The following is a 25,328-nucleotide window of genomic DNA, read 5'->3' on the forward strand; positions in this document are numbered from 1 at the left end:
GCAGCAGGTTGTTCAACTCGTATTCGTATTAACCTCTACGGCCATTTAAAACAAACTTTAACACACACACAAACACACACAAAAACAAAACAAAACAACAGAAAAAAAAAGAATGACACCATTATATTGGAAAGATGAACTCAAGACTGAGGTAATCTAGAATATGGCTCTAATATTAAGCAAATATATAGCCAGCTTTTAAAAGTAAGTATGGTGTTAATGACACAGTGGTATTGAAAAGAAATTACTACTTTGTAGTAATGCAATAAGGATTTTCAGTTTCAAAACCCACTGAAGCAAGAGTTGAGCATGAGTAAGAAGCAATAGCTTAGCTAGATGAGAAGATCAGGGGTATTACCTGCTACAAGCTAAGACTTGTAGTATATCAAGGCTATGACTTATCTGCAGCAGGATGTAAGAATAAGCATACAAGTAATATATTTGCTGGGTTATTTGCTGGCACTGAACACTGGAACTACAAATAGTGGCAGTAACAAATATAGCAGTCACAAGGATAATCATATGGTCAATATTATGTGTTCTTACCATTACTGACAGAGCATTACACACATAAATGAATTAAATAAACTGTTACATGTAGTGACTTATGGGAAACATCTCTAATTCTCTTCCTTTCCTGGAAGAACGCTTCCTTCCCCTGCTGTCCACCTCCTTATCAGCTGAGAATGACAACTCTTAAACAACCTGATTGTAAGAAAGCAGTGGTGAATAACTTCAGGATGTAACATTAGACAGCTTCCAAACATCAGAGATTTTTCTGAAGTCTCCAAGAATAAAAGATGGGGTTAGGAAGATATAGTTGCAAAATGCAACTTGATATTCCTCTGAATAATTAACAGTGGCAAAAGACAAAGATAAAATTATACTGGTTTGTCTTACTATTTTTCTTTTATGGCTACAATTGTTCTGGAAGTATTAGAGTAGTTGTCTACCAATAAACATGTGAACTATCACCCTTCTCTAAGCCGTCCAACAGCTGGTATTTACAGAACAACATTTACAGAATGTTTTCAAAATGTTTCCTGCATTAGATATTATAGTTTATTCAAACAGGATGTAATTGTTATGAGGAAATAAACAGGGAAATCATTATTAGTTTTTTTGGTAATCATATATTCATAAAAAGCAATACTAAAAATTTTATGTGATAAACAACTGGACATAACGTAACAAATGCTCTCTCAAAAATTTAATATTAATCTGCAGGAAGACAATTTTCTTCAAAATAAAATGTGAAATAATTTTACAGCATGTAAACTGAAAATAATTTTTTCTTCAATTGCTGCATTAATAAATCCATATGAATATAAATAATCTGATGTAATCATTTAAATATCAGGCTCACATTTGTCATTTCCATTTACAGTTTAGTAATTACAAGCATATTAAAAGTTACTAAGCTAGAGTCATTTTTTGTCCTGGTCTGTATGTTGAGCCAACTTGTCCTTTCTTCTTCTTGGGATTCTGAAAATCCTCGTACCTTAAAACAGAAAAAGATATTAGCATATTAGTTTGAAACGATTTTGTTTGCATATGCCTCTTCAGATGCACATTAATGCAACACAGAACTACAGATGTTTGTTTATATTTTCACTGATGTGACAAATGAACATCTCCTCAGACCTACAAGACTAGAATTTTCAACCACTAATCTGACTCGGAAAGCTTTCTCCTCAGCTTTTTTTTTTTCTTTTTTTTTTGAGGGATATGGGGGTGTAGGACTCACAGGGGTGGGGAACAGAAGTGGACTGGATCCTAGGGAGCATCCCTCATTCTCCTTCTTTCCTTCTCTCTTTCCTGTGCTGTAAGATCTGCTTATCTATGTATCAGCTGAGGTAGAATGTGCCTTAACAATTTCCACATCCATCACCGAACATCCTGATGCCAGCGTCCAGCTTATTCACTCCAGTCATTTTCTAGTCTGAGATGATACATTTTCATTCTCACTATATCTACTCCTCTGCATATTATTATTTTTTCTTTGGGAATACACGTGCCAAGGACTCAAAACCAACATACCTCTTCCTGAATACTGGAGCTAACAGAGGCCACAACTGAGTCAAACGCCAGCAATTTGAAAATATGCTGGACTGCTACTTGAGGTGACCTGGCTTTAAGTCTTACAGAATCAGAATCTTCTTGTACTGGTATAGCTCTTAACATAATACAAGGTTTTTCTGATTTGTGATTGAATTTCTAGGTCCTACATTAATGAAAACAAACAAACAAAAATACAGTGCACTGGTAAAAGAATTTCCCCTTCCCAATGTGTAACTTCTGAATTTCTGAAAAAAAAAATGCTGTCAGAAACCACTCCACTCTTCTGCCATTCCCCACATTAAATAACTATTGTGTTTCTGATGAATAAGAAATATGAGAACACCAAATCTCCACTGAATTCACAATTAAAAAAATAAATTCACACACACAAAAAAAAATACTTACAGTTCAGTAAAATTCTTCCAGTCATCTTGGCTAATGGATGGTCTTAAACCCTCAAGTGCAGTCATCAAATGGGACTGAGTAATAATCAAAGTGTTCTTGGCAAGCATGGACTGATTAAAGGTGCTGTCCTCCTTGAAAACAGAGCCAGGAATAAACAATGAGAAATTACCAAAGATCAAATACCTAGTGCCATGAATATCAGTAACTCTGGAACCTCCTCAATACATATTATAAATAAAATCACTTATTTCCCCCCTATATTAATAACACAAATCTGGCTTGTTTTCCTCAAGCTAGGTATCATTTATCTTTGCTATTTTTGTTACATTATATTTAATACTATTGCAGAAATTATTTTTTAGAATACCAAGAAATGTTGGGAGAAAAAATGTAAGACTAAATAATAAACAAAACTGCCATACTCCGTTCTTGCTTCTGTAACTGGCTTTGATAGCACTGATTTCTGTCCTCAGGTGCTCTGTTTGCTGCTCCTGATTATTTTCCAGGGAGTCTTCTTGAGAGGTTGTTCTAAGCATTGAAAGTTGCGATGATGCTGTGTCTCTTTGAGACATGCTGGTAAAATCGTGACTTATGGAGTTTGGTCCAGACAAACACAAAGAGCTCTAAATTGATCACAAGGAGAAATACATTAACTCATTACGGACCCAAAAGAGCAACTCAGCCATTAAGATTTAGCTCATTTTCCAGCCAATTTAATTCAGTATAACCTTGCTTCCACCAGCAAAAACTTTCTCTTAAAAATGTATCACACACAACTTTTTGCACAGAAAGTTTCAGGTTAATTTGCCAAGATATTTGGGGAAAGTACAAGTTTGAAAATAAACTGCTTCATCTTTGGAAAACATCTATACTGTTTTGCAATGGCCTATGTCAAAAAGAATAAAGGTCTACTAAACCCATTGTTTTACTTATGTATGAAAATCAGTGGTTCTGAAATCTGGGCAAGTTTCTGTAGTTAGCTTTGGAATAACTCACAATTTAAATATTTATCACCTCCACATTTTCTGTGCACTGGATAAAACATGCAACTTTCAAGTTCAACTGTTTTAAGAGCTTGAAGTCTTTGTAGCCCCACTGAAGAGTTTCCACAGTTAAAGGAAAATTTAAGTCTCTAACGATACATTACTGGAACACTGTCATCTATACCGGAAGACAACAAATACAAAAGCAACCTACAAGGCTTAGCAGTCAGTAATTACTTCTCCAATGTCAGAAGAAGCTATTTTTGGCTTTAAGAATCAATGCAAAACAGTTTTGAAAACAAGATTCTAACACCTTTGATAACTACCTGTAATTACATTTCTACAACAGATTCTCAAAATGAATGGATCACATGCAAACTCTGAAGTCATCTCTTCAATATAAGGAGATTGGAGAGAGCATATTCTGTTTTGCTTACCTGGCAGCCAAGTGAGACCAGCCAGCCTTCTGCCCCTAAGCAGAACCCTACCTCCAAGTTAGCCACAGAATGTGCCGGTTTCTCCACTGCAGTAAGAATTCCATTCTTAAGAGCAACAATGGAAGCTAAGATTTTCTCCTGTTATTTACACAATCTTGTGGTCAGATTATTCCATTAATGAATGGTCTACCAGAAACTGAAAAGTTGTTGATTTTTATGATCATGAGAGCTAGATGGTGATTTTTTAGTGATAAAACCTTTTTTTTTTTTAGTTTAAAAAATTAAAAAACTATTTTAGTAATAAACTTTGGAAGGCAACAAGCCCTTAGATCAGACAGTAAGACCTAGTATGAAAACAGTTTGCCTGATTATAAAGCATTAAGTAGTATTTTGGGGTTTCAATTCAAAAGTGCTTAAAAGTTGTAGAGAAGTCCATACTGTATTTTGTTAGATGGCATCCGTCTTGGTTTATACTCTGGACCACAAGGTATTAGATGAAGACAGTTTCAAGGACAAAGCAGACATAACTGTGTTTATAAAACCCTACCATTTGCCTGGTTCAGTTTTTCTGCTTCACAACCAATAATATTTAGAGAATTCAAAATATTGAGAGTAATTTACCAGTTCTGAAGGAGTTCCATTTCCTAGTTCTGATTCATAAGAGCTTCCAAAATAAAGACGATACATGTTGGACCTTGGATCTTCAGGAAGCAACTCGGACATGTCTAAAGAAATAAGAGATTGCTCTAGCACTGCTTCTCCATCTACTGCTGAGTCATCTGAGCCACTGCTGTGGTTTAGAAAGACCATGGAAGACAGGCTGAAGTCACTATCAGAACTAGAACCAAAATCCTGTGAGAAAACAAAACAAAACAAAACAGAACATTTAGAAGTATTAACTCACAGCTAATTGCAAGCTGAAATACATTAAAATATTTAATGTATAGTCCAAATGAAAGTATTGATTTGCATTTGTTTCTAGCAATCCGTCTTTCTCTAGAAGTAGAATTCCAAATGTTTTGCTAAGAAAATCCAATGCCTTTAAGCAGAACTTTCCATCTTTATGGCAGAACAGTATTTAGAGGAAATAATCTTAAGGTTTTATTTATTTGCTATGATCTGTCTTGCCTACTCAGTAACAGCAAGTGTTAGGAAACTTCATGTACATTTTCTGTCGTAGAACTATCATTTCCGGCTTGACCCTTCCCTGCAAAGCAACTTAGTATCTTGTGCAAAGTGGTCTGGGAGACTGCCGTGAGTCTACTTTTACAGCGCCTAATCACTCTGCTCATCTTCAGTCATGGTAACACATTTTAAATGATACAGAAATTGCAATTGGTGCTTTACACTGGTGTCTGCAAAAACTCTTTGATCGTGCACCCCTATCAATAAAAAAACGTCAGAGCACCTCACCCAATATATGCATATTTATTTGTAAATCATACACATGTACTATTTAAGTTCTAATATTCCCCCCCCCCCCCCCCCATCAATGGATTTTCTTGCACATGCTACTCTGGAGACTATTACTTTAGACAACAGCCTCCTTTTAATGATGGGGATCATCATCAGGTATGCCTACAACTACTTAGGTCAGCAGCACAGTGTTTAGAAATAGCCATACGAAGGAACAGCAAAACTGAGAGCAGCATAAGGACACTGCCTGTGGGGGGCTGTCCTACTTTTAGTGTTCTATCCTCTTCTCTTAATTTCATATTCTCCTCATGCTGATGCTACAGTGAAGGGACTGTTATGGAAGGTATGCTGGAGATCCCTCCCAATGCTAACAGTTGGATACTCAGAGCCCCATCGCCTGGTAAATCTGGTGCAAAAAGAACCTGAGAGCTCTCCTTGCTTTTATGACCCTGACCCAACACCTCCTTTTGACTTCCAAGTAGGAGAAGCCATGCCTGGCCCTTCCCAGCCAGAACCACAAGACAGGAATTAAAAATGTGAGGGGAGGTGGCTGAGTGGAAGCTAAAAGAGGAAAGAGGCCTGTCAGTAACATGAGGGATAAAAACTAAGGGTGGGATCCTGTGCCTCGGAAACATGGGTGTTAGCTGGTGCCTGGAATGTAAGACAGAGGAGGCCCCTTCAGATATCACTACCCTCTCGCCACTTCTCCCTAAACTCAGATCACACTCAATTTGTCAGAACAACTTCATAAAACCTACCAATTCCTTGCTTCCTCCACCACCCAAAATATGCCAGCTCAAAACGGAATTTGCCAGATGCCCCAAAACTATGAGAGCCCCCCGCCCTTGATTTGTCAGTCAATTCCTCATAACAATGCTAAATAATTTTGCTAAAAATTGCTAAAATAAATTTTAATATTAAACATTTCTCATAAAATCAAAAGACGTCTTTAAGAAGCATTTATACTAATTTGTTACATTATTCTCACATGATACAGTAAACATTAAGATTTTAATCCTCTATACAGGAAAACTAAATATTATTAAACAAATTTGCTTAGAAAAAAAAAGGAAAAGAATTAACTCTTTCAAACATATCAACATCAAAATAAAAAGAGACGTCTTTTATATCAGTATTATTTACCTGTGTTAAACCTGAGCCTAAACTTTTATGTATTGCCTCTAACTGGGCATTGTATAATAAAGCTTTTAGGTCAGCTCCTGTGAACTGATCTGTTTTTGCTGCCAGATACTCAAAGTCCACATCGCTTGCCAAGGACAGAGAATGACTGAGAGCTTTTAAGATTTCATAGCGTGAACTCTGTAAGAAGAGAGGGAAAAAAAAAATACTGTCAATAAAGCAACCTGATATTTTCTTTCTCCTGACTTCTAAATAGTGCTTTGCCCCTGTTACAAACACATTCCTATCTGTGGAAGGAATTACCTTTTTTAACAGATAATACTACCCTCATGATAATACATATTGGACATACTGTGTAGTAAACAATCTTTAAAATATAGGCATAAATTTTGCTACTTTTCCCTGACAAGTCTAAAAGAAACTGTACCAAACACACAGTGTGTAGAGAAATACATTTCTCTAAATACCCAGCTAATATCTAGGATCTTAGTGCACAGGAACATCTTCTTCGTGTACCTTTATAGAATGAAATGATGTGGCATTTGTTAAACTTTCCAACTAATCTGAAAATGAACAGCACTAATTTTTAAGATAACATGGGGAATCAAAGATACACGTTGTACAGCCTTAAGGGCCTGATCCAAAACCCACTATAACCAGTGAGAATCATTCCCTTCCTGGCCAGTGACATATCTGTCTTCAAAAGAACTTGAACATTTAAATTAACTGTGGGTAAAGAATGGTAGAATTGTCTGGATTCAGAACAAAACTGCTCTGAAAACATCAGATAATCAAGGGTTGGGTTGTGAATGCCTATGGTTCATCACTTCAAGCAAACAGCAGATCCATTGGATTTGTAATTCATAGCATGATGCAGAAGATGATAAACACTACCCTACTGCCAATTCCTTTCTGTAGACTAGTTTCCTGTTAAAGATATTTTTTAATCATTATTTTTTTGAATCAGTTAAATCCACTGGAATACGATTTGATCCTTAAGACAGTGGTAAACAGTCTTTTCCCAGTTTTATACTAACTTACTGGCACTAAAAAACAGTGAATTTGTATATATAACTTGAGCTGTGCAAGCAACTCCACTTTGGCCAGATATGAAATGCTACAAAATATAAAGAAATGGAGAATAAAGACCAGTAGTTTGATTTTTTTTCCCCTGCCTGTCATGTAAAACATTTTGTTTTCTCACCTGATCAGGAGGTGGACAGTACAGGCACTTATCCAGTCGACCTGGCCTTAACAAAGCAGGGTCGATCAAATCTGGGCGACTAGTAGCAGCTAGGACGTAAACTCCTTTAGGAAAGTGTAGAAAAATATCATTAACACTTGCTAAACTTATGTGTATGAAGGGGCACACAGATGAATTATTACCTTGTAAGCCTTCCACACCGTCTAACTGAGTCAACAGTTGGTTAACCACCCGGTCTGTAACTCCAGTGTTGTCATGACCTCGGCGAGGAGCAATAGAATCAAACTCATCGAAGAAAACAATGCAAGGCTTGGCTGCCTGAGCTCTTAAAAACAAACAAACAAAAGCCAGTTAAATGTAGCCAGAGAACAGAAAACCGGTTTCCCACAGAAGTTAGAGATTCTTAAGAATCGGATTTCTATGCAATTGTGGCTCATTTTTATGACATACCTTGTACTCACTTTTTCCTTTCTTAAGTACTCAACTGTGTTAATGAAAGCTCATGAAAGCTTTAAAATCCAATCACTTCAGATGACATCTTGGCTTAAACATATCTGCCTCTACATTGTAAACTACACAAGAAGCAAAGGACATGAAGGATATCTTTTCTTTTCTTCCCTTCTTCATTTTTACATTAGTAAGCAGTGAGGCTTAATAAGGACAGATTTGTAAAAACAAAACTACCGGCACTAAGAATCTCAATACCAAGTCAAGTCTGATTCTGTTTACTGAATGTTCATTACTAGCTGGAGTACACTAGTCTATGTCCTGGACTTATCTGAAAGGAATTCAGCACCTATTTTCCACAACAAATCTGTGATGTGAACCAAAGCACTGTAGAGAAATGGGAAATCAGCTTCAAAACTGCACTCTTGATCCAAACTGTTCCTAAAAAAGTTCTTAAAAATGGTCTTGGCAAACTCAACATGACCATCTTGGTTGACACAATTGTTTATTTCAGATACTTTTGTGATTTGACACCATAGCTCTCCAAGAACAAAATTATTTCGTGGAGCTTCAACCAATAAAATCTACTGATAATATCACAAATCTTTACAAAGCCAACCTGTTAAAAATATCTCGAACTGCTTGCTCACTTGCTCCAATGTATTTGCTGAGTAGCTCTGGTCCCTAAAAAACAGAAAAGAATATTCATGATGTGTTTCTTTTAATGTGTAATTTAACATCAGCATAAGTTTAATATATTGGAGTGAATTTTATTTTAACCAAGAGAATGGCAGCACTCCAATTTGTTCTTAAGCAGTTATTTCAATTTTTCTACTATAACAAAACGCGTTAGAGTATCACAAGGTAACAGTTTACATTGCATTTTGAAAATAATTAAAATGCATTGCCAAACTTCATTGTCTAGTGGAATCCGGGATCTTTTTGTTTAAAAAAAAAGTAAATAAATTAAGAATATCTAGTTAAATTTTATTAGTCTTCCTAAAGAAAAATTATACCAAAAAAATCTCAGTCATAGAACTGTGAAGCTCCAGAAAGTCAGACAGATGCTTGGATATCCAGAGGCATTCAGTATTTTAAATAAGCTTCTTACTTTAATTTTATTAACTGAATGAAGTAGCTCAACATAATTATGAGTATGCAGTTGTGAAGGCAAAATACCGATCTTAAAAATCTTGTTACCTTGACACTTATGAAATTCATTCCACTCTCTCGAGCAACTACTCCTGCTAACAGTGTTTTTCCTGTTCCAGGTGCTCCATATAGCAAGACTCCTGATCTCTGTCGTATAGGTAGGTTTGCAAATAATTCTGGATACTAGAAAAGAATGTCAACAAGACATGTTCTAAAATATGTGATTATTCTGTAGTGTACTGAAATCTCATGAGTGGGGAGTTTTGTTCAAAAAGAATTTCAATTTCTTTTATCCACTTTATTATCAAAAGAGCTCATTTGGACTGCTGTAGTTTACTTGGGGCTGAAGTGGGTTCCTAGACTTCTTAATTACAAGTAGTGGCATCTTCTAACAAGAAGAAACAGGACAGAATAGGGATGTATCAGAGTTTTAAAACATCCATGCTAGCACTTCTAAATTTGTATTTTGATCACTGACTGGTATGATCAAATTATATAAAGTATACGACAAAAAGATTCTGTCCACTGTAAGAAAAAACGTTCAGTCATTTTTCTGAAGACTGAAATGAATGGCTCATCACAATGTTGGCCAAATTAAAAGGGAAAATTGATGGACTGGCATTCACCCAGAAGACGGCACTCCTCTAGCAAAAGCACAGAAGACGACAGTTGGAAATGTTATCTTCAGAGAACCTAACCACAAGTCCCTGTAAAGAAGTGTGTAACAAAAGAAGATGCTAGGAATATGTCAGGCAGGGGATGTAATACTGCAATACTCCAGAACAACAGTTCATTTGGAGAAAAGCACAAGCCATTGCCTATTGTTTTTGGGAGAGGGAAGGGGAAGGTGAAAAAGTTTTCCAGTAGCTGAAGAGTGGGAAGCTACAAAAGTAGCTTAAAATCATACCTGCCTTCTTTCTGTCAAATACTGTGTTGCACCTTAAAAATAATTCTTATTCTACTAACAGTATATATAAAATTCAAGTAACGTATTTAAAAGAACTGCATACCTTTGCAGGTAACATGATGGTATCCACAAGTATTTGCTTCACATCTTTTAAGCCACCAATCCTGTCCCAGCCAATGTCTTTAGGCTTATGAAGGTTGACATTTCTCAGAGCTAATGGAGTAAAATCTTTTAAAGCTTTCTGAAAATCCACAGTTGAGAGATTCACTTCTGCTTTACAGAAAAATGAAAAAAAAAATCCTCACTATAAGTAACAAATACATTTTAAACACGAAACAAAATCTGGTGTTTTATTTGGGTGTTATTCAAAGGTTGTGGATAACAGAAGTTAGACTATGAAATCTAGATTTTGTTGTGAACATACCATCATTTTGAAATGCATTCGGGTTAGAAATACAGGCATGAATGGCACGGTCAACCAACACAGTAAAATCTCTAGCAACAAAACCTTCTGTTTCCTTTGCAACATATTGGAGGTCAAGATCAGAGAACTTCTTGATATCAGAATTCAGTTTATTTTTTATTATGGAACACAGCATCTCACATCTTTGCTTCTGAAAAATAGAATTGTACAACAAGTGCATTTTCACTTTTCTGTTTATGTGGATTTTAGAAGTTCAGAAAACAATTACATATGAGTTACTAAAATTTCCTTCACCATTTTAGATATCACCAAATCTTCAAATAACAAAATCTGAGCAGACATGAATATGAACAAAAGTCAGTTCTTCAGCTGAACTTCAACAAAATCACCGGTTTTATGACTTCAAATGTTTACCCTGGCAGTTATCTTAAATCTAACAACAATAATGAAACAACCCCCTGCTCCTCAGATTCTACTGTTTTACTACACCCATTGTTTCTGTTTCACAGGAAAACAAAAATCTTTCCCTTTGTGCTGATACATGCAGGTTATACTGAATGTGAAAACTACTGCATTAGATAAAATACATCTGATAATTTGGTATCTTTTAAGATCTTGACTTTTCCACTGACACTTCCTCCTTATTCATGTATTAGTATTAAAAAAATGCAGACTTGCAAGAAGTGGGAGAAACCTACATTGTATCTAATGCAGAACTGCTTCCTTGATAGTTTTTATTTGCTTGTCTATGAGAGAAGACAAGCAGGCAGGAACTACTTGTGCTAAATACCAATGAGTTGCCATGACTATTTCATATCATTAGGATATATACGCATAGGTACAAACAGTCTACTTTCTCCTGCAATTAAGTTATACTGTTTATTCTTTCCTTTTCACTTTTCCAAAAAAGACTACATTTAAAAGTGGAGGGACATAATTCACATAGAAAAATAACCCCAAACCTTCCCATAAAATTAATATTTCGTTTTAATAACATTTTAACATTTAATTCAATTGATTAACATTTAGGGATATACTTACTCCTCTGAGCAGTGTAAAAAACACACTTCGGTTTAATCTCATTTACCTAACTGTACTGATCCACATGTTTTTTAAAGCTGTTCCTCTAAAATCCCTTTACAGGTAACAAGGGGACATACATTTAGAGGGAGCAAATTAACCAAATTAATAAATACCTGAATTTACCTGATCTGGAGACTGGATACATTGGAAGCACTGAAATATGTGTGTGCCTTGAGCTGAAACCAGGGAAGGATGTAGGGCATGTTCAGACTGACTTGTAGCAATGAATGCAATCAAACTCCCCATGGAAATAACTTCTTTTATCAGATCTTTCAAAACTAAACAGATAACATATTGCTCCATGAATTGCAAAATAACAGGAAGACTCTGTATTTGATAATACACATTTCTACTGTAGTAGCATTAACACATACAAAACGTAACAAATGAATATTTGCTTTATCGCCATTTATAAAGGCTTTTCTTTAATAATAATAAAAACAAATAAAAACCACCAACAACAAAAACTAAAATAACAACAACAAAACAGCCGGACAATATAATTATTTTTTCTAGGACAGTACATTCCATAACTAAAACTTCACTGGAATTGCTGTTTAAAAGCTATATTTGCAAAGTAACTGATGCTATCTATCACAGGATATTAAACATGATTTTTCTGTGCTATGAACTCTGCTCTACAAACATACCTCATGGTCCAGAGGCAATAATGATCCAGACAAGTGTCTAGCTAGGACAGTACAATTCAGGTGCCAGAAATTCTAAGCTGCATTACATTTTCATCCAGAAACAGGTAGTACAATCTTACCATAAGCAAGTCTATTGCTTTGAATTGTTTCAGGGCTGTTCTCATGCTCTGGTGTGGAAGGTACTCCAACAATCTGATCAAGATCATCCATTAAAAGGATGGATGGTTGTCTCCATGATGCTTCTAAAAAAGCTTCTTCCACATTTTTCCTTATGTTTCCTAATCTTTTTCCTAAAACAGAAATACAGTTTTAATGACAAAACATACCAGGGAAAAAAAAACAAACAAACAAACAAAAAAAAACAGATTGACTTACAGCTTGCTCAGGTAATACTCCAATGGTTTGGATTCAGCTAACTTAACTGCACTCCTACAAATCAGATATCTAGTTTAAGCCAGAGTCTGCAGTCAGTAAGGAAAGTAGGCGACACGTTCCATCAAAAAAGTACTAGAAGGATCACTCTGTCCTAAAATGTGATTAATCATCTTTCAGCAACCGCTAGAGGAACCTACAGGTATAATTTCTAGACAGTTAAAATACAGAGCAGTGTCAACAGCACCCTAAATTAGCTACTGAAGAGTCCTGCAATTTGAAGAATTTTTCAGCATGAAGGACCTAACTCTTTACTGATCTTTCCCTTTTTCTCTGGAGAAAGGATCTTAGTAGGGACTTAAGCAGAAAGAATATAGGCATGCAATATAAGGGCTCTGTAAAAGAAATAATCAAAACCAAAAAACACAAAAAAAACCTCTGTAACAATACAGTTCATTATCCTCTGTGTCCATAACACCAAGACTATTGGTGAAAGCCTATTAATGAAAGATTAAAAAAGCCTTTTTTGTCCTTTTCCATCTTTGGCAATACACTTATTTTAAACACTAAAAACCCATGTATTCACCTTATCACCAAGTATTCATCATCACCTATAGTCATAACTATTAGATGACTACTGCTAACAACCATTAGAGTAGTACACGTGCCAGCATAAATCTGGCTTCAGCTGCTTGTTTGTTTAGTTCTTCTTTGGTGCTCATGTCATTTCTTTCACTGAGTAACACAGGAATTCCTTAACATTTAGGATGTTTAACATAATATTTGTTCCAGCTAGCACAGCTGAAAAAACACACAGTTCAACTTGCAACTTCTTCCTCTGTTAGAACAATTAGAAATAAAGAAGGAATCATTGCTTCAATTTGGTGGTGGTATGAGGGACAGAAACTGCTAAGTGCAAAATAAGCTTAAGACAGTTACACTTTCATTAGACTGTTTAACTTCAAGAATCTCATTTCCTTCCAAAAGTATTAACAATAAAAATTGAAAGATAAGACAGACTAAATATGGTAATTTCAATTATTATGGTTCTTCATCACACAGCACATTTGAGAATGAAACACTTATTATCATACCTCTTAAAGCTTTGCAATCAATCACTTCTACATGAGCATCCAGTCTATCAAATGCTTCTTTGCAGATGGCCTTCGCTAGTGTTGACTTTCCACTTCCCTGCAAAAATAAATGTGAGCTAACATAAAGTTACACAACTATTTTCTCCTGTTTTTGTGGAGTTTTTATCAGAGCATACACAAGTGAAGCTGGGAAGGCTAGGCACACCTTAGTTTTAATCCTCACCAGAAGTATATCGCTATTCTGTCTCTGCATCACTTGGTAGAGACCAAAGCCATGGACTGAAACAAGTATAAGCCAAATTTAGGGTGGATATCTCCGCTAACATTCTGATTCCACTGAGCTGAGCATTAAAGCATCTATTGTTATGGGGTATTGTGTTAAATGGATCACTGCAAGAGGCAACAGGAAACTTAAGAGTATCAACTACACTGTCATTTTATGTTAGAACATAAGAGCAAATACTGTGTTCTTACCTTCATTCAAATATTTAAGAGACAGAAAGTGTCTGTTATACCATAAACACAAAGCATATTAATGACCTATGGGAATAGACTGAAATTGCATTGCTAGCAATCTTTAAAGTTTTACTTTATTATATTATATATACATTTATATTTCATGAATGTATTTTATATATATATAAAATGTTTTACTATGTTAGCTCTGTTCAGCTGACTGCTCATTTTTCAGCTTATTCTTTAATTCTTTGAGTTTGCATGGTATCAAAGAAAACTAATGAAAAGTTTTGTATCTATGGAAAACTTTCTGGGAGGGTTTGCAAGTAGAGAGTAGTAAAGTGCATACCTTTCCTCCTGTGATTAGTACCCCTCCACTTCGCAGTCCCACAGCAATACCAGCCAGTTTTTGAGATAAAGGACGACCCAAAAGGCTGTGGCTTATGTGTTCAAAGGAAGATGTTCCTAATTTGTCCACTCCCCTGCACGGCAAAGAAACAATTAAATGGCCTAGGGTAGCATCAGTGCTCATGATGTAAATATTAATAGCTAGCAGTACAGTGAGGTTACAATGTTAGCAATGTGAAGCAGTTCACATTTTCAACAAAAAGATAAAGAGAATCCAGTGTGAAGAATTTTTTAATTCTTTTTACATCAGTAAAAACATTTATTCTGCAGGGGCAACATAGAGGGCACAAACACACATTGCAGAACATCCCTGTTGTGCAACTGTTATCTGCTCATGCTATGCCACTCCAGCAGGAGGTAGGTCTCAGACAACAGAGCTGACTTCAGCTTCTGGGGCTTCATCTATTTTAGAGTCCGAGTAACAATTTACTAAGGAATGTAACAAAATAGTAAAACATGGAGCACACCTGAGGCAAAGAACTCCACCTTCTCAGAAATAAAGCAGCACTTAGCTCATTGGAAGAGATCTTTGCCCCTTACCTGTCCTAAATCTTTGTGACTTTTGACACACCTTTCAGGTCCACAAACAGCGAGGCTCTAAGTTTTGTATTTCAACTTCAACCGAAATGTTGCACCATGAAAAATGAAATGAACAAATGAAGCCTGGTTTCTAACATCCCTACCCTACCACATCATATCCCTGCCACACTGGCCCCTTTCTGCCAGCCCTCAGTTGCCTTTTACAATGCCAATAGCATACTACCACAATACTCCAAGTCTCTCATGTCCCCTCTGCCCCATTCCTACCTCGCTTGCTACACAGTACCACCGTCTTCCCTCGTACTAATTAAAACAGCTTTATACATCACTTAGTTACTGGCTGTGAAAGAGCCAGTGTGTCCAAGGGCTAGTTCCAAACTGCACCCAGGCCCCCAAGCAGGTTAACCGACTAGCTGTTGAGCTCACACTACACTTTTTACCAGTGCAACTACTGCTTTGAGTTCTTCTCCACAGCTGTCAATTCTGATAAAAATTGTAGGAACAAAATTCTTTGAGACCCATACCCATTTCTTAACTTTGGTTAAACATGTAAATAGGTTGAAGTTACTGTGGGAAGCAGATTGACAGACAGACTGCAACACGTAAGTTTGGCTGCCTTTGGAAACCCCAGATTAAAAAGTAATCTCCAACAGCTCCAGTATTCCTTAATGCTACACAGAGGTCTACTTCATACCACTTAGAAGCACACCAAGAGCCACTGAACTATCAGTATTTCTTTTGAAATTTACAGAGTTCTGAGACTTCCCATCCAATTGCCAGACATGGTGACCTATTCAGCACGTAAGTTTAAGTCGTCTGAAGTTTTGTATTCACTTCAGTAAGACTGCTCAGAGGACAGAACTAAACATCTATACAAACAAGAATATGGGCTGAGCCTGACACAAGCCAAAATACCAAAAGATGCAGTGGTGTTTTTTTAAGATCTGGCTTACTTTAAAAAAAAAAAGTGCATTTTCACCAATATTCTTTTTTCTTTAATTTCCATTCAATCACATGTTTTCTACTATGAAAACAACTCACCCTAAATGGTCTAGTTTGTGGTACGGAAGGCTCCTGTCTGTATCGCGCATAGGTGGCTGGCTGTCATCATCAGCTTTTCTAGTTAGAGGATGTAAAAGAACCTACAATAAAGGAAAATGTTAGTACTTTACACAGAAGGGTATACAATTGACTAGCCTTTTTTGGATTCGGTGTAATTTTGCCTGAAAGAAAGACGCATTGGCAAAATGGCATACATATAACTATTTCCAAAATACAGTTCAGTGTTTACAATGATGTAACAAACTGCAATTAGATATTTGGCTAAGTGCACTTTATCCCAGACTGTGCAGCTCATCATCGAATTTCCCTAGCTGCAGCGTTGATTCTTCTGCTGTACCTTCCTTGTTATGCTGGCACAAGCCTTGTGAGGCAAGACAGTAAATCACACAAGGAAATTGATCTAGGTGAAAAGTAGCCTGACAAAACACTTGGCTTTTTATTTTTAATTTTTTTTTATTAATCCAAACGTATTTTTCAACCTGGTTTACCAGGGACCTAGTATGAGAAGCTGAACTGGCAAACAGGGCTAACAGAGAAGTTCACAGATAGGAACAGGCTGGTAGATGCTTAAAGCTCACAGTGCTACTAAGGAATATACATTGTCCTTTCATCTTAATACCAGTCACCAGCATGATTTGTGGAAGTCTTCTACTTCTCTACCACAAATATAAATAAAGCCCATTACACTTCTGTTGAACAGGAGTTCTACGTTTTGCAGAAAAAATATATTCTGAACAGCCAAATGGGACCCCTTAAGTTTCTTCTAAAATTTAACTTTATCAGCTTAAAAATGAAAAAAATATTTTCCCACTACTATACACATAATCCTGAAGTCGTGGGCATTTGCTCAACCAGAATTACCAACGGACACAGTAATCCTAATGTTAAGTAAATATTTAATTTTCTGAGAAAGACTAAAAAAAGTCTCACCAATGCCTCAGGCTAAAAAGAAACATACAAAGAATGCAGATACAATTTAATGAACAGACTGACATTATTTATTTAAAAAGGAAAAAAATATATGATACATATAATTTATTTGTAACCAAATGTAACAATTTAAATTACTTGGTACCTGATACTATGTGATATTTACTTGTATAGTAGTCTTTTGCAGCAAACTGGGACTCAGCATAAAAATATTCTCAGACTTATTTTCTTCCATGTGAGCAGGATGCACTACACTAAGGACAAACTCCTCCATTCCTGTAAAAACAAGGAACAGCTACTAAAATTCCAGACAAATTTAGCTTTTATTCCTCACAAGAGAAAACATTAACATATTTTGAAATACTACAGTACAATCCAAAATGAAAAAAAAGGATAATCATTATTAAAGTGTAATTCATGCTTACACTTTCAGTGTAAAGAGATAACTGTTACATTAAATGTTGTATATAGAGATTAAAGGCATTGCCCAAGTAAAATCCATAAGAGACGGTTAAGACAGCTACAGCTGGAGACAGTATTATCCTTACCTTCCTTAACATGCAGATGTATACACTCTGTGCTAGTCATTATCCAGGGAAGATCATCAGTAGCAGAATCCTGTAGCCAAGAACTGAAAGCATATTTAACATCATCTTCGTGTATATCTTTATGCTACATAAGAATATGTAGAGAAAAAGAAAAATAAAACAAAACAAGGTGTTAGTAAGTAAGACTCTTTTCTTCCTATGCATGGAGTGTTTGTTTTGCTTATGGTAGTAGAGATATGGAAGAAGATGAAGTTCATTTATTTGGAAAATAACATTTTGCCAACAACCACCATGTCTATCACCTGCTCTACAGAAAGCACCTGCCTAGTCCCTGCTAGAGCAACAGCTGACTCTTCAGCCACCTTTAAAGATTTTATCTTTGGAACACTGATGTGAGGCAAGGAGGAGTTTTATAGTCTTGTTTTACTTGTCTTGTATTGCAAGATCAAAAAGCACTACTCAGTTCCCAGGATTGAAAGGGCACCTAAGTTATGCACCAATATTGACCTGTGACTTATTTTGGGTGCTCACTGCACCCCTCTCTTTCTTGTATACCCTGCTTCCTATGCAGACTACCCTGGGCTCATCTTGATGGGGGCACCAACAACAAATTTCAAAAAGCAAGCAAAGAGACCACACGACTGACCCCAGATCACCTAGGTAAATGGAAGAGGAAAAGAAATTGAATATGAATCTCAGCTGAGTTCCTAATCACAGAAGCATAACTCCTGTCTAAAAAGGGGACGGGAGGGCACTGTATTGGAAACATATAAAGGCACACACAAATACTTTGTGTGATTTTAGCAAATTACTGAAAGAATGCTTATTTTAACTCCGGTGTATATCTTAAAAAAACTTATTTCAACTATTCCTCTGTAGGTAAGAAACAAAAAAGACTATCGGGAATGAAGAATAAACCACGCATAAGGTCTGCTATGATGGGAAATGCCATATTTAAGGTTTTGAGGAGCAGCTAACGTGACAGATAATCAGGCCAGTATCACAGAGAAACAAGCATGTGGTACGTTTTGAAATATTTTTCATTCCAGATCTACATCTGACAGACCATGAAAATGGTGCTAAGTATGTTTTTGCTGTCACAGATGCTCACTCAGTAGACACACGAGGGAGATTTAAGTATGTAACCCCAAAAAATTAAATCTTTAGCATTAGGAAAATAATTAGCATTAGAAGGAGATCAAAATCTAAGCAGCACATTAAAAATTACAATCATTTTACTGCAATTCTTTCTTAGGAAATCCACTGGCCGCTGCAAGATTTGAAGAGCAAATGCATGCCTTCTCCCACAAAAATTAAAAATGGGTATTTCCACTTTTAATTTATGATTCTTTGTTATTGTTTTTACGGGCTTAAATGAATACACTTAAACTTGCTAGGTTGGAACCATGTACTGCAAACGCAGTCTGATGCAAATTATTATTGATTATTGTTGTTATAACAAATAAAAACAAATAAACATTACAAAACCAAACCAAACCAAACCAAACCAGCCTTGACCAGAGCAATATTAGTTTTTTTCCAGTATGTGAACAAATACATGACCAAGAATATCAACTCACTAAGTTCTGTCTGGGTTGCAGTCTAAGAGATACAGGAATTTTAGGAACAGATTCAACTGACTTAATTCGGACTGTTGAATGTATATTGATACGTAGCTTTTTTCTCAGTGCATCTGGAATCTAAAACATTTGAAATAAAAGCAAAGAAAAAGGAAATATCAGACAATAGAACAGTTATAACATTACATACATAGTATGGTATCAGTATTCTTAAAGTGTGGCAAGAATGTTTTAGTAATGGAAAAAAAAAAAAAAAAAACAACCAAAACCAAACACAAAACCCTTTCATTTGCTGATTACAATTAATTTTACATGGGCAGGTAGATATAAATAATCCATTATACAGATCAGAGCTAAGCACATCTGCAGTACAGAGAAATCCAATTTCTTTAAGTTGTACTAGTTTGTTTGCCCTTTAAAAAGGAAACTGCTTTTCAAACATTCTGTGTTATTTTAAACATATTTCCAAATCAAAAACATCTCATAAATGTTTATTAAACCTGAAAGACTTAACAGTTGCTGGCATTTGGAAATTTGCTGTGCGTCTCAAAAGTTTTAGTGGTAAATACCACTGCAGACTTTTTTCTCAGCCTCAATGAAAATAAGCAAATGTTAAGGAGTATAATATGCCGGAATAGTCAAACGGTTATTTGGAGTGCATTTGATCTGTTTTTGTTGATCCTGTACGTGCTTCCAGAAAAGAATATAAGCAGGCTGTAGTTCTGTCAGAACAAGCCAAAATGTCAGTGTCTACGCACTGGGACTGGGCCACCTTACAAAATATAGTATAAAGACTAAGATAGTTTAAATGATATGAAAGCTAATTATTTGATAGTAATTTAAGATTTTAATAAAAGCTTTAACAGTATATAAAAGCATTTCTTAACATCATTTACCAATAGGATATATGATTTATACTTTACTTTTTTTTTACTTTTACCATTACTTTATAGTTTGATGACACGAGTCCAAAGCATATTCTAAAGTGATATCTAATGGAAAACAAAGAAACAAAACCAACACCCACCTCGTTATGCATTACTGAATGTACGTAAATAAATACTTTCATGTTCTCATGAATACAGTGGCTGCCAACAGAATTTGAAGAAAATATGCACCTCTAGCAACACTAAAGTATTTTCCCCATTTGGTGCAAAAATGCTAAGGATGCAGAAACCCAGAGTACGCTGTATATCTCAGAAGATAATGGTAGCGTAACACAGAATTAGATGTCTTAGCAAAGCATAGGTCTACGAGATATTATTTGATTCTAGTGTACTATATTTGAGAGCTTAACGCAAAGCCTATATCCCCAAACTATATACTAACTAGCCAGTTCCACAGTTATCCAGTAGAAGATATCCAATAAAAAGCCCAGAAGATAGTGTGCTCAAACTGACCCAAACTCTTCCAACATGTAGGGTTTCCCCACTGTTGCCATACTCTATGACACTCTTTAGGTCTTCAAATCCGTTCCAAACGATCTGCACAACAGATCCCTCACTGGATGCTTGACTGCTATTAGAAATGGAATTATTTTTGTCTTGCGGACTAGTCAAATGTTTTTGCTTTTCAACTGGCAGATTTTGCTTTGCTTCTTGATGACGCTGTCTTGGGGAAAGCAGCTCATTAATTTTCCCATAAGATACTACGGCATTTGGCTCCAAATCAATAAATTCTAAATTCCATGGAAAAATATGAATGGCATTGTATTTCAGAAATGCATGAGTGGCTGATGCATTCTGTACGCTGGGAGGCTGGGACTGACATACTCTAAAAATGGAATCCATGTGAATTAAGTTCAGCAGCTTGTCTTTGAAGGTGCCGATTTCATCTTTATCACACAAAGTCTTTTGTTTCTGCTCAGGTGTACGAGAGAAAATGCTCCCTATGTAATTCCACATATCTGGGAGAACATTTGAGCCAAATGTCACATTTGCATCGGCCTTACTCTGTTCAGGGACTCCTGGATTTAAGTGAGGTTGGTTGGCTAAAGGCTCCTTTACTGTTTCTTCGTGCTCCATGTTATTTTTCACAAAGCTTTTGAGCAAGACGTCACTTTCCGTGAAAGGCATGCTGGTGATGTTCTCTTCAAGTTCACGTGTTTTGGGGCGTATCAGAAGTTCCGTGCAGGGTTCTAATCTCCCATAGGGGGCTGCTGGCATAAGTGTACCTGAGTATGAACAGAACAGATGAATGAATGCATCCACTCTTGCAGAACGGCTCTCTCAATGTACCACATCAGCATTCAGTGCTGCTTACCAATTTTGATGTAAATGTGAGTGTGCTGTTCAACCCATATAGGAAAGATGGCTTTCGGAAATACTACTCGAATTTGGTCAAGAAGATGTCTTTCAAGAGAGGAAGCGTGCAGTTCCTGGGAAAACGTGATATAATTATAAATTAAATACTACATATATTTTGAACGTTTGAAGATAAAAACTACATGTCTCTTTCTAATACAACATTAGAAATATAAAGTACAATGAAAATGTACCACATTTCGTATTTCCTTAGGGGCAGAAAAAGAGTAGGGAATTACGAAAAAACTGCTAATGTCTACAGTCTCTGTTATCTGTAAGAAAAAGACATGAACAATAGGGAAGGTTTTATTACCAGTATCTCCCAATCATCTGCTGTGAGTGGTTCCACTTCTACTTGCTGACAGGAGGAGACATGGGAACAGGGTTCAAGGAATACCTGGCAAAAGTAACAACATTTGAAATACGGAACTTCTATTTTTAAAGACATAAAGACTCCACCTTTAACTTAGCTAGAAAACGGACATCTCTTTCATTACATGTTTTCACTGCCTTGAACTTACACCTTAATGATATGAGGTAATTCATAAGCAGAAGATGGAAGTTCAAAGATTTGGAGGCATTACATTGGGCATGCCTGGGGACATCAACATGCTGTGAATGGAAGTGAATGTGCAAAGCATCAAGAGCTTTATCAGCTGATAACAAATTTTCAACGTATACTGATCACAGAACCATTTATATACTTTTTTTAATGTCCTGGAAGCTAGACTGATGAAAAATTCATTGAGTTGTGCATAAATTCAAGTAAGGCAAGAAACAGCTGAAGAACTGAGGAAAAAAAATACAAAACAAAACCAAACCTAGCTTCTTTATGAAAGGTTTCACGGAAAGCAGCTCCATTTCCACAGAACAATTTTAAGGTCCTGTGTATCAGGAAAAACAGTAAAAGCTACCATGGCTTAGTGAAAACAGATATGTTTAATGCTTTCTCAAAACACGTTTCAAAAGTTAGTTTTTACCAAAGGTTCCATTTGACTGAAAGTAACAATTTTCAAACAGTATCATGTCATGCATTTTAAAATATTTTTTTCCTTGAGATAAAACTACTTCTGTCCTCTGATATTTATTTATTTCAGATCAGCTTTTATAAAAGTAGCAATCTATTTTAAACTCCTGCAGATCCTCAAGTTTGAGGCAAAAGTTGTCAGGCATTCCTTTTCTCCAATGTGGTAAGCAGAAGAGCATATTATTATGAAACACAGCAAATGTACACTTTCCGAGTCCAAAAAGATTGCAAAAGTTTCCAATTATTCTATCAATTGTACAGACAATTATTTCCAGGCAAGAGTTGAGTGTTCTTAGGTTTCCGTTGCCAATTTTCTTTTCCTGTTGAAGACTATTAATTATTAGAACAAAAGTTACTTTGCCACTGAACTAGTTAGTCTTACAGTTCTGCAAATAGTTGCATCATTTCTAGACAGAATATGCTAAAAAAACATAAACAAGGTAAGACAATACACTGCTTTTGAGCCACTGTTTTATTACGCTGAATAAAATTTACAACAGGAGAACTGGCATATATGAATATACCAAACAGTACCACCGTGTAGAGTAATACTCTTCTACTCATGTTTAACTTTCTCCCTATTAATATAAAAAAATCTTGGGATATTGAAATATTAACAGTCCCATGACAAAAACCTTTGCCTGCTTCCTGGGCATCTCTCCAGCTTCTCTCTGATGAAAGAATAAATCAGAGCAAGAAATTCAACACACAAGAAATAGGAAGCAAATTTAAATACACATTCAAAGAGAAAAGACACAAGGATACATGGTGAAAGGGAAAACAGGGATGAAAATAAAAGCCCAAATAAGTCAGACAAGAAGAAATATGTTATCAATAATTACTTAAAAATGACAGGAACTCCAGGCAAAATATTCTTATAATTCATAACCTGTTTAATTACTTTATGTTTTCCTAAAATTAATGGCACTGCAAACAGTGCCTGCAAGTCTGTGAGGACCTATCCATCGGCCTATCCTACTTTAATTTAGGTAGTTGTTACCAATTTAACAAGCAAATCTTTTCACAGTGGAGATGTTTCCGGATGGTTATCTTTTCTCCTGAGAAGATTTAAATGCAGTAATTGTCTAAATACATGTAAAGAAGGTCATAGCTAAATTGTAACTTATTACCTTTTCAGGTATCTTGCACGATACGTATTATTAAAAAAAAAAAGAAAAAAAAAGAAAAAGATTGCATTTCAAACCTGATCTCCAGCTGCAATGCCAAGTTTCTCTGCTAAATGTCTGTTAATCTCTGCAGTGTTTTCACTCTGGTGACCTCGATGCCTCATTTCCATCCAGCTCAAAAATATAGGCTGATGACCGCAGGATATTTTCACAGCTTGGCCCTATCAGTTTTAGAGAAATAAGGTAAATTAATGCCATAACTGACTATGTACAGAATGAAGCTACGAGACTTTAAAGCAGTTACATCCTTTCCCCCCCTCTATTGATGGAGAATTTGTCAGACATCCAGAAACCGCAGCAGGAGGGAAGCGAACATGTGTACTGGATTTCTTGCGACACGTACCTGCCCTTCCCTGACTCTCTTTTACTATGCCAAAGGGCAGGATTTTCCCAATCTTGGCAATTTTGCCTCTGTGCCATGTCTTTTCAGCCCTGAAGGGTTAGCGTGACCTTGCAGGGGATGTTATACCAGAGCTGCTCCCACCCTCCCCACATTCATCCCGGATTTCTCCTCTTTAACACTGTTCTTAGGGATTTTTTTTCTCCAGACTGTCTATCCTGCTAGCAAGCCCTTAATCCCTAACTTCTGCTCGTTGCGTAATGGATGCACACAGGCTTTGCTTGTGTTTTCATGTGAAAAGTTACTTAAACAGTAAGATCCCCTTCCTGCAACTGGGACTCTGAGTGACAAGAGCCCCAATGAACATATAGTGGAATACCCATGCATGCCAAGAATTATGATTCTGCCTGCATTTACCGTCCCAGTTCCCATGTGAATGCTGAGGAATGTGTTATGGGTGTAAGAATCACAGCACTGAGGGACACAAACGACACCACACAGCGTAAGACGGCGCTCACAGGCAAACTCCAATCATTTTATTAAGGAGAACGCGCGGCCCAAGATGCAGAACCCTCGGCGAGATGCCCCAGGACCGCGCCTCACTAAAGCAGGGCCGAAAAGCGGCACGGCTCGGCCCCCGCTGCGCCCCACAAGCCGCCACCTGGCCCCCACACCCCCCGAGGCCGCCATGACGGCCGCAGGGCCCCGACCCTGGGGCGCTGCCGCTACGGGGTCGCCCGAGCCCCGTCGCAAGGGGCGCCTTGGGGGTGGGGTGGGCGGGGCTCCCCGTTGCCATGGCCACGGAGCAGCCACCGCCCCGTCGCCATGGCGACCTCGCCGGCAGCGCGGGGGGGTGGGGGAACGTTCTCCCAGAATCCTCCGCGCTCTGCCCTCGGCCGGGCCCGTACCTGCTGCAGGCGGAGGTGCGAGGCCAGCGCGGGCGGCAGGCGCAGGAAGCAGTCCCGGGTCCCGCTGAGGACGAGCGTCACGGCGGCGGCTCCGGCCGCCCCCCCGGCGGGGTTCCCGCTGCACCACATGGCGGCGGCCGGCCGGGCCGGGCCGGGCCGGGCCTCGCCACCCGGCGCACTGCGCGGGGCTGCCTACTGCGGCGGGCAGGACCCTCCCCTCCCCCCCCCCCGCCCCCGGGACAATGGTACGGCCAGCCGCCGGCC

The 25,328-nt window shown here is 37.2% G+C and overlaps 1 protein-coding gene across 3 annotated transcripts; it reads right to left on the reverse strand.

The window, feature by feature from the left end:
• Positions 1 to 104: 104 nt before the first annotated feature.
• Positions 105 to 25,272, reverse strand: PEX1 (peroxisomal biogenesis factor 1). Of its 3 annotated transcripts, none has more exons than XM_048077529.2 (24): positions 25,065 to 25,272; positions 23,834 to 23,977; positions 21,916 to 21,999; positions 21,562 to 21,676; positions 20,700 to 21,472; positions 19,300 to 19,419; positions 17,720 to 17,843; positions 17,338 to 17,447; positions 16,221 to 16,321; positions 14,581 to 14,713; positions 13,776 to 13,872; positions 12,429 to 12,599; positions 11,783 to 11,937; positions 10,577 to 10,766; positions 10,256 to 10,425; positions 9,294 to 9,428; positions 8,713 to 8,777; positions 7,829 to 7,971; positions 7,647 to 7,750; positions 6,446 to 6,622; positions 4,508 to 4,738; positions 2,889 to 3,089; positions 2,467 to 2,597; positions 105 to 1,501 (listed from the first exon to the last, which is right to left on the reverse strand). In XM_048077529.2, the coding sequence occupies exons 1-24, from the start codon at positions 25,191 to 25,193 to the stop codon at positions 1,417 to 1,419; spliced, it is 3,888 nt and encodes a 1,295-aa protein (XP_047933486.2). In that variant the 5' UTR covers positions 25,194 to 25,272; the 3' UTR covers positions 105 to 1,416. The 3 variants fall into 3 exon arrangements, with proteins under 3 accessions (XP_047933486.2, XP_047933487.2, XP_066847817.1); XM_048077530.2 differs by having other exon boundaries at positions 10,256 to 10,422; positions 25,065 to 25,271; XM_066991716.1 differs by lacking the exon at positions 25,065 to 25,272 and adding an exon at positions 24,574 to 24,845.
• Positions 25,273 to 25,328: the final 56 nt, after the last annotated feature.

The sequence above is a fragment of the Anser cygnoides genome, chromosome 2, assembly GCF_040182565.1.
Source record: "Anser cygnoides isolate HZ-2024a breed goose chromosome 2, Taihu_goose_T2T_genome, whole genome shotgun sequence".
Classification (NCBI taxonomy): domain Eukaryota; kingdom Metazoa; phylum Chordata; class Aves; order Anseriformes; family Anatidae; genus Anser; species Anser cygnoides.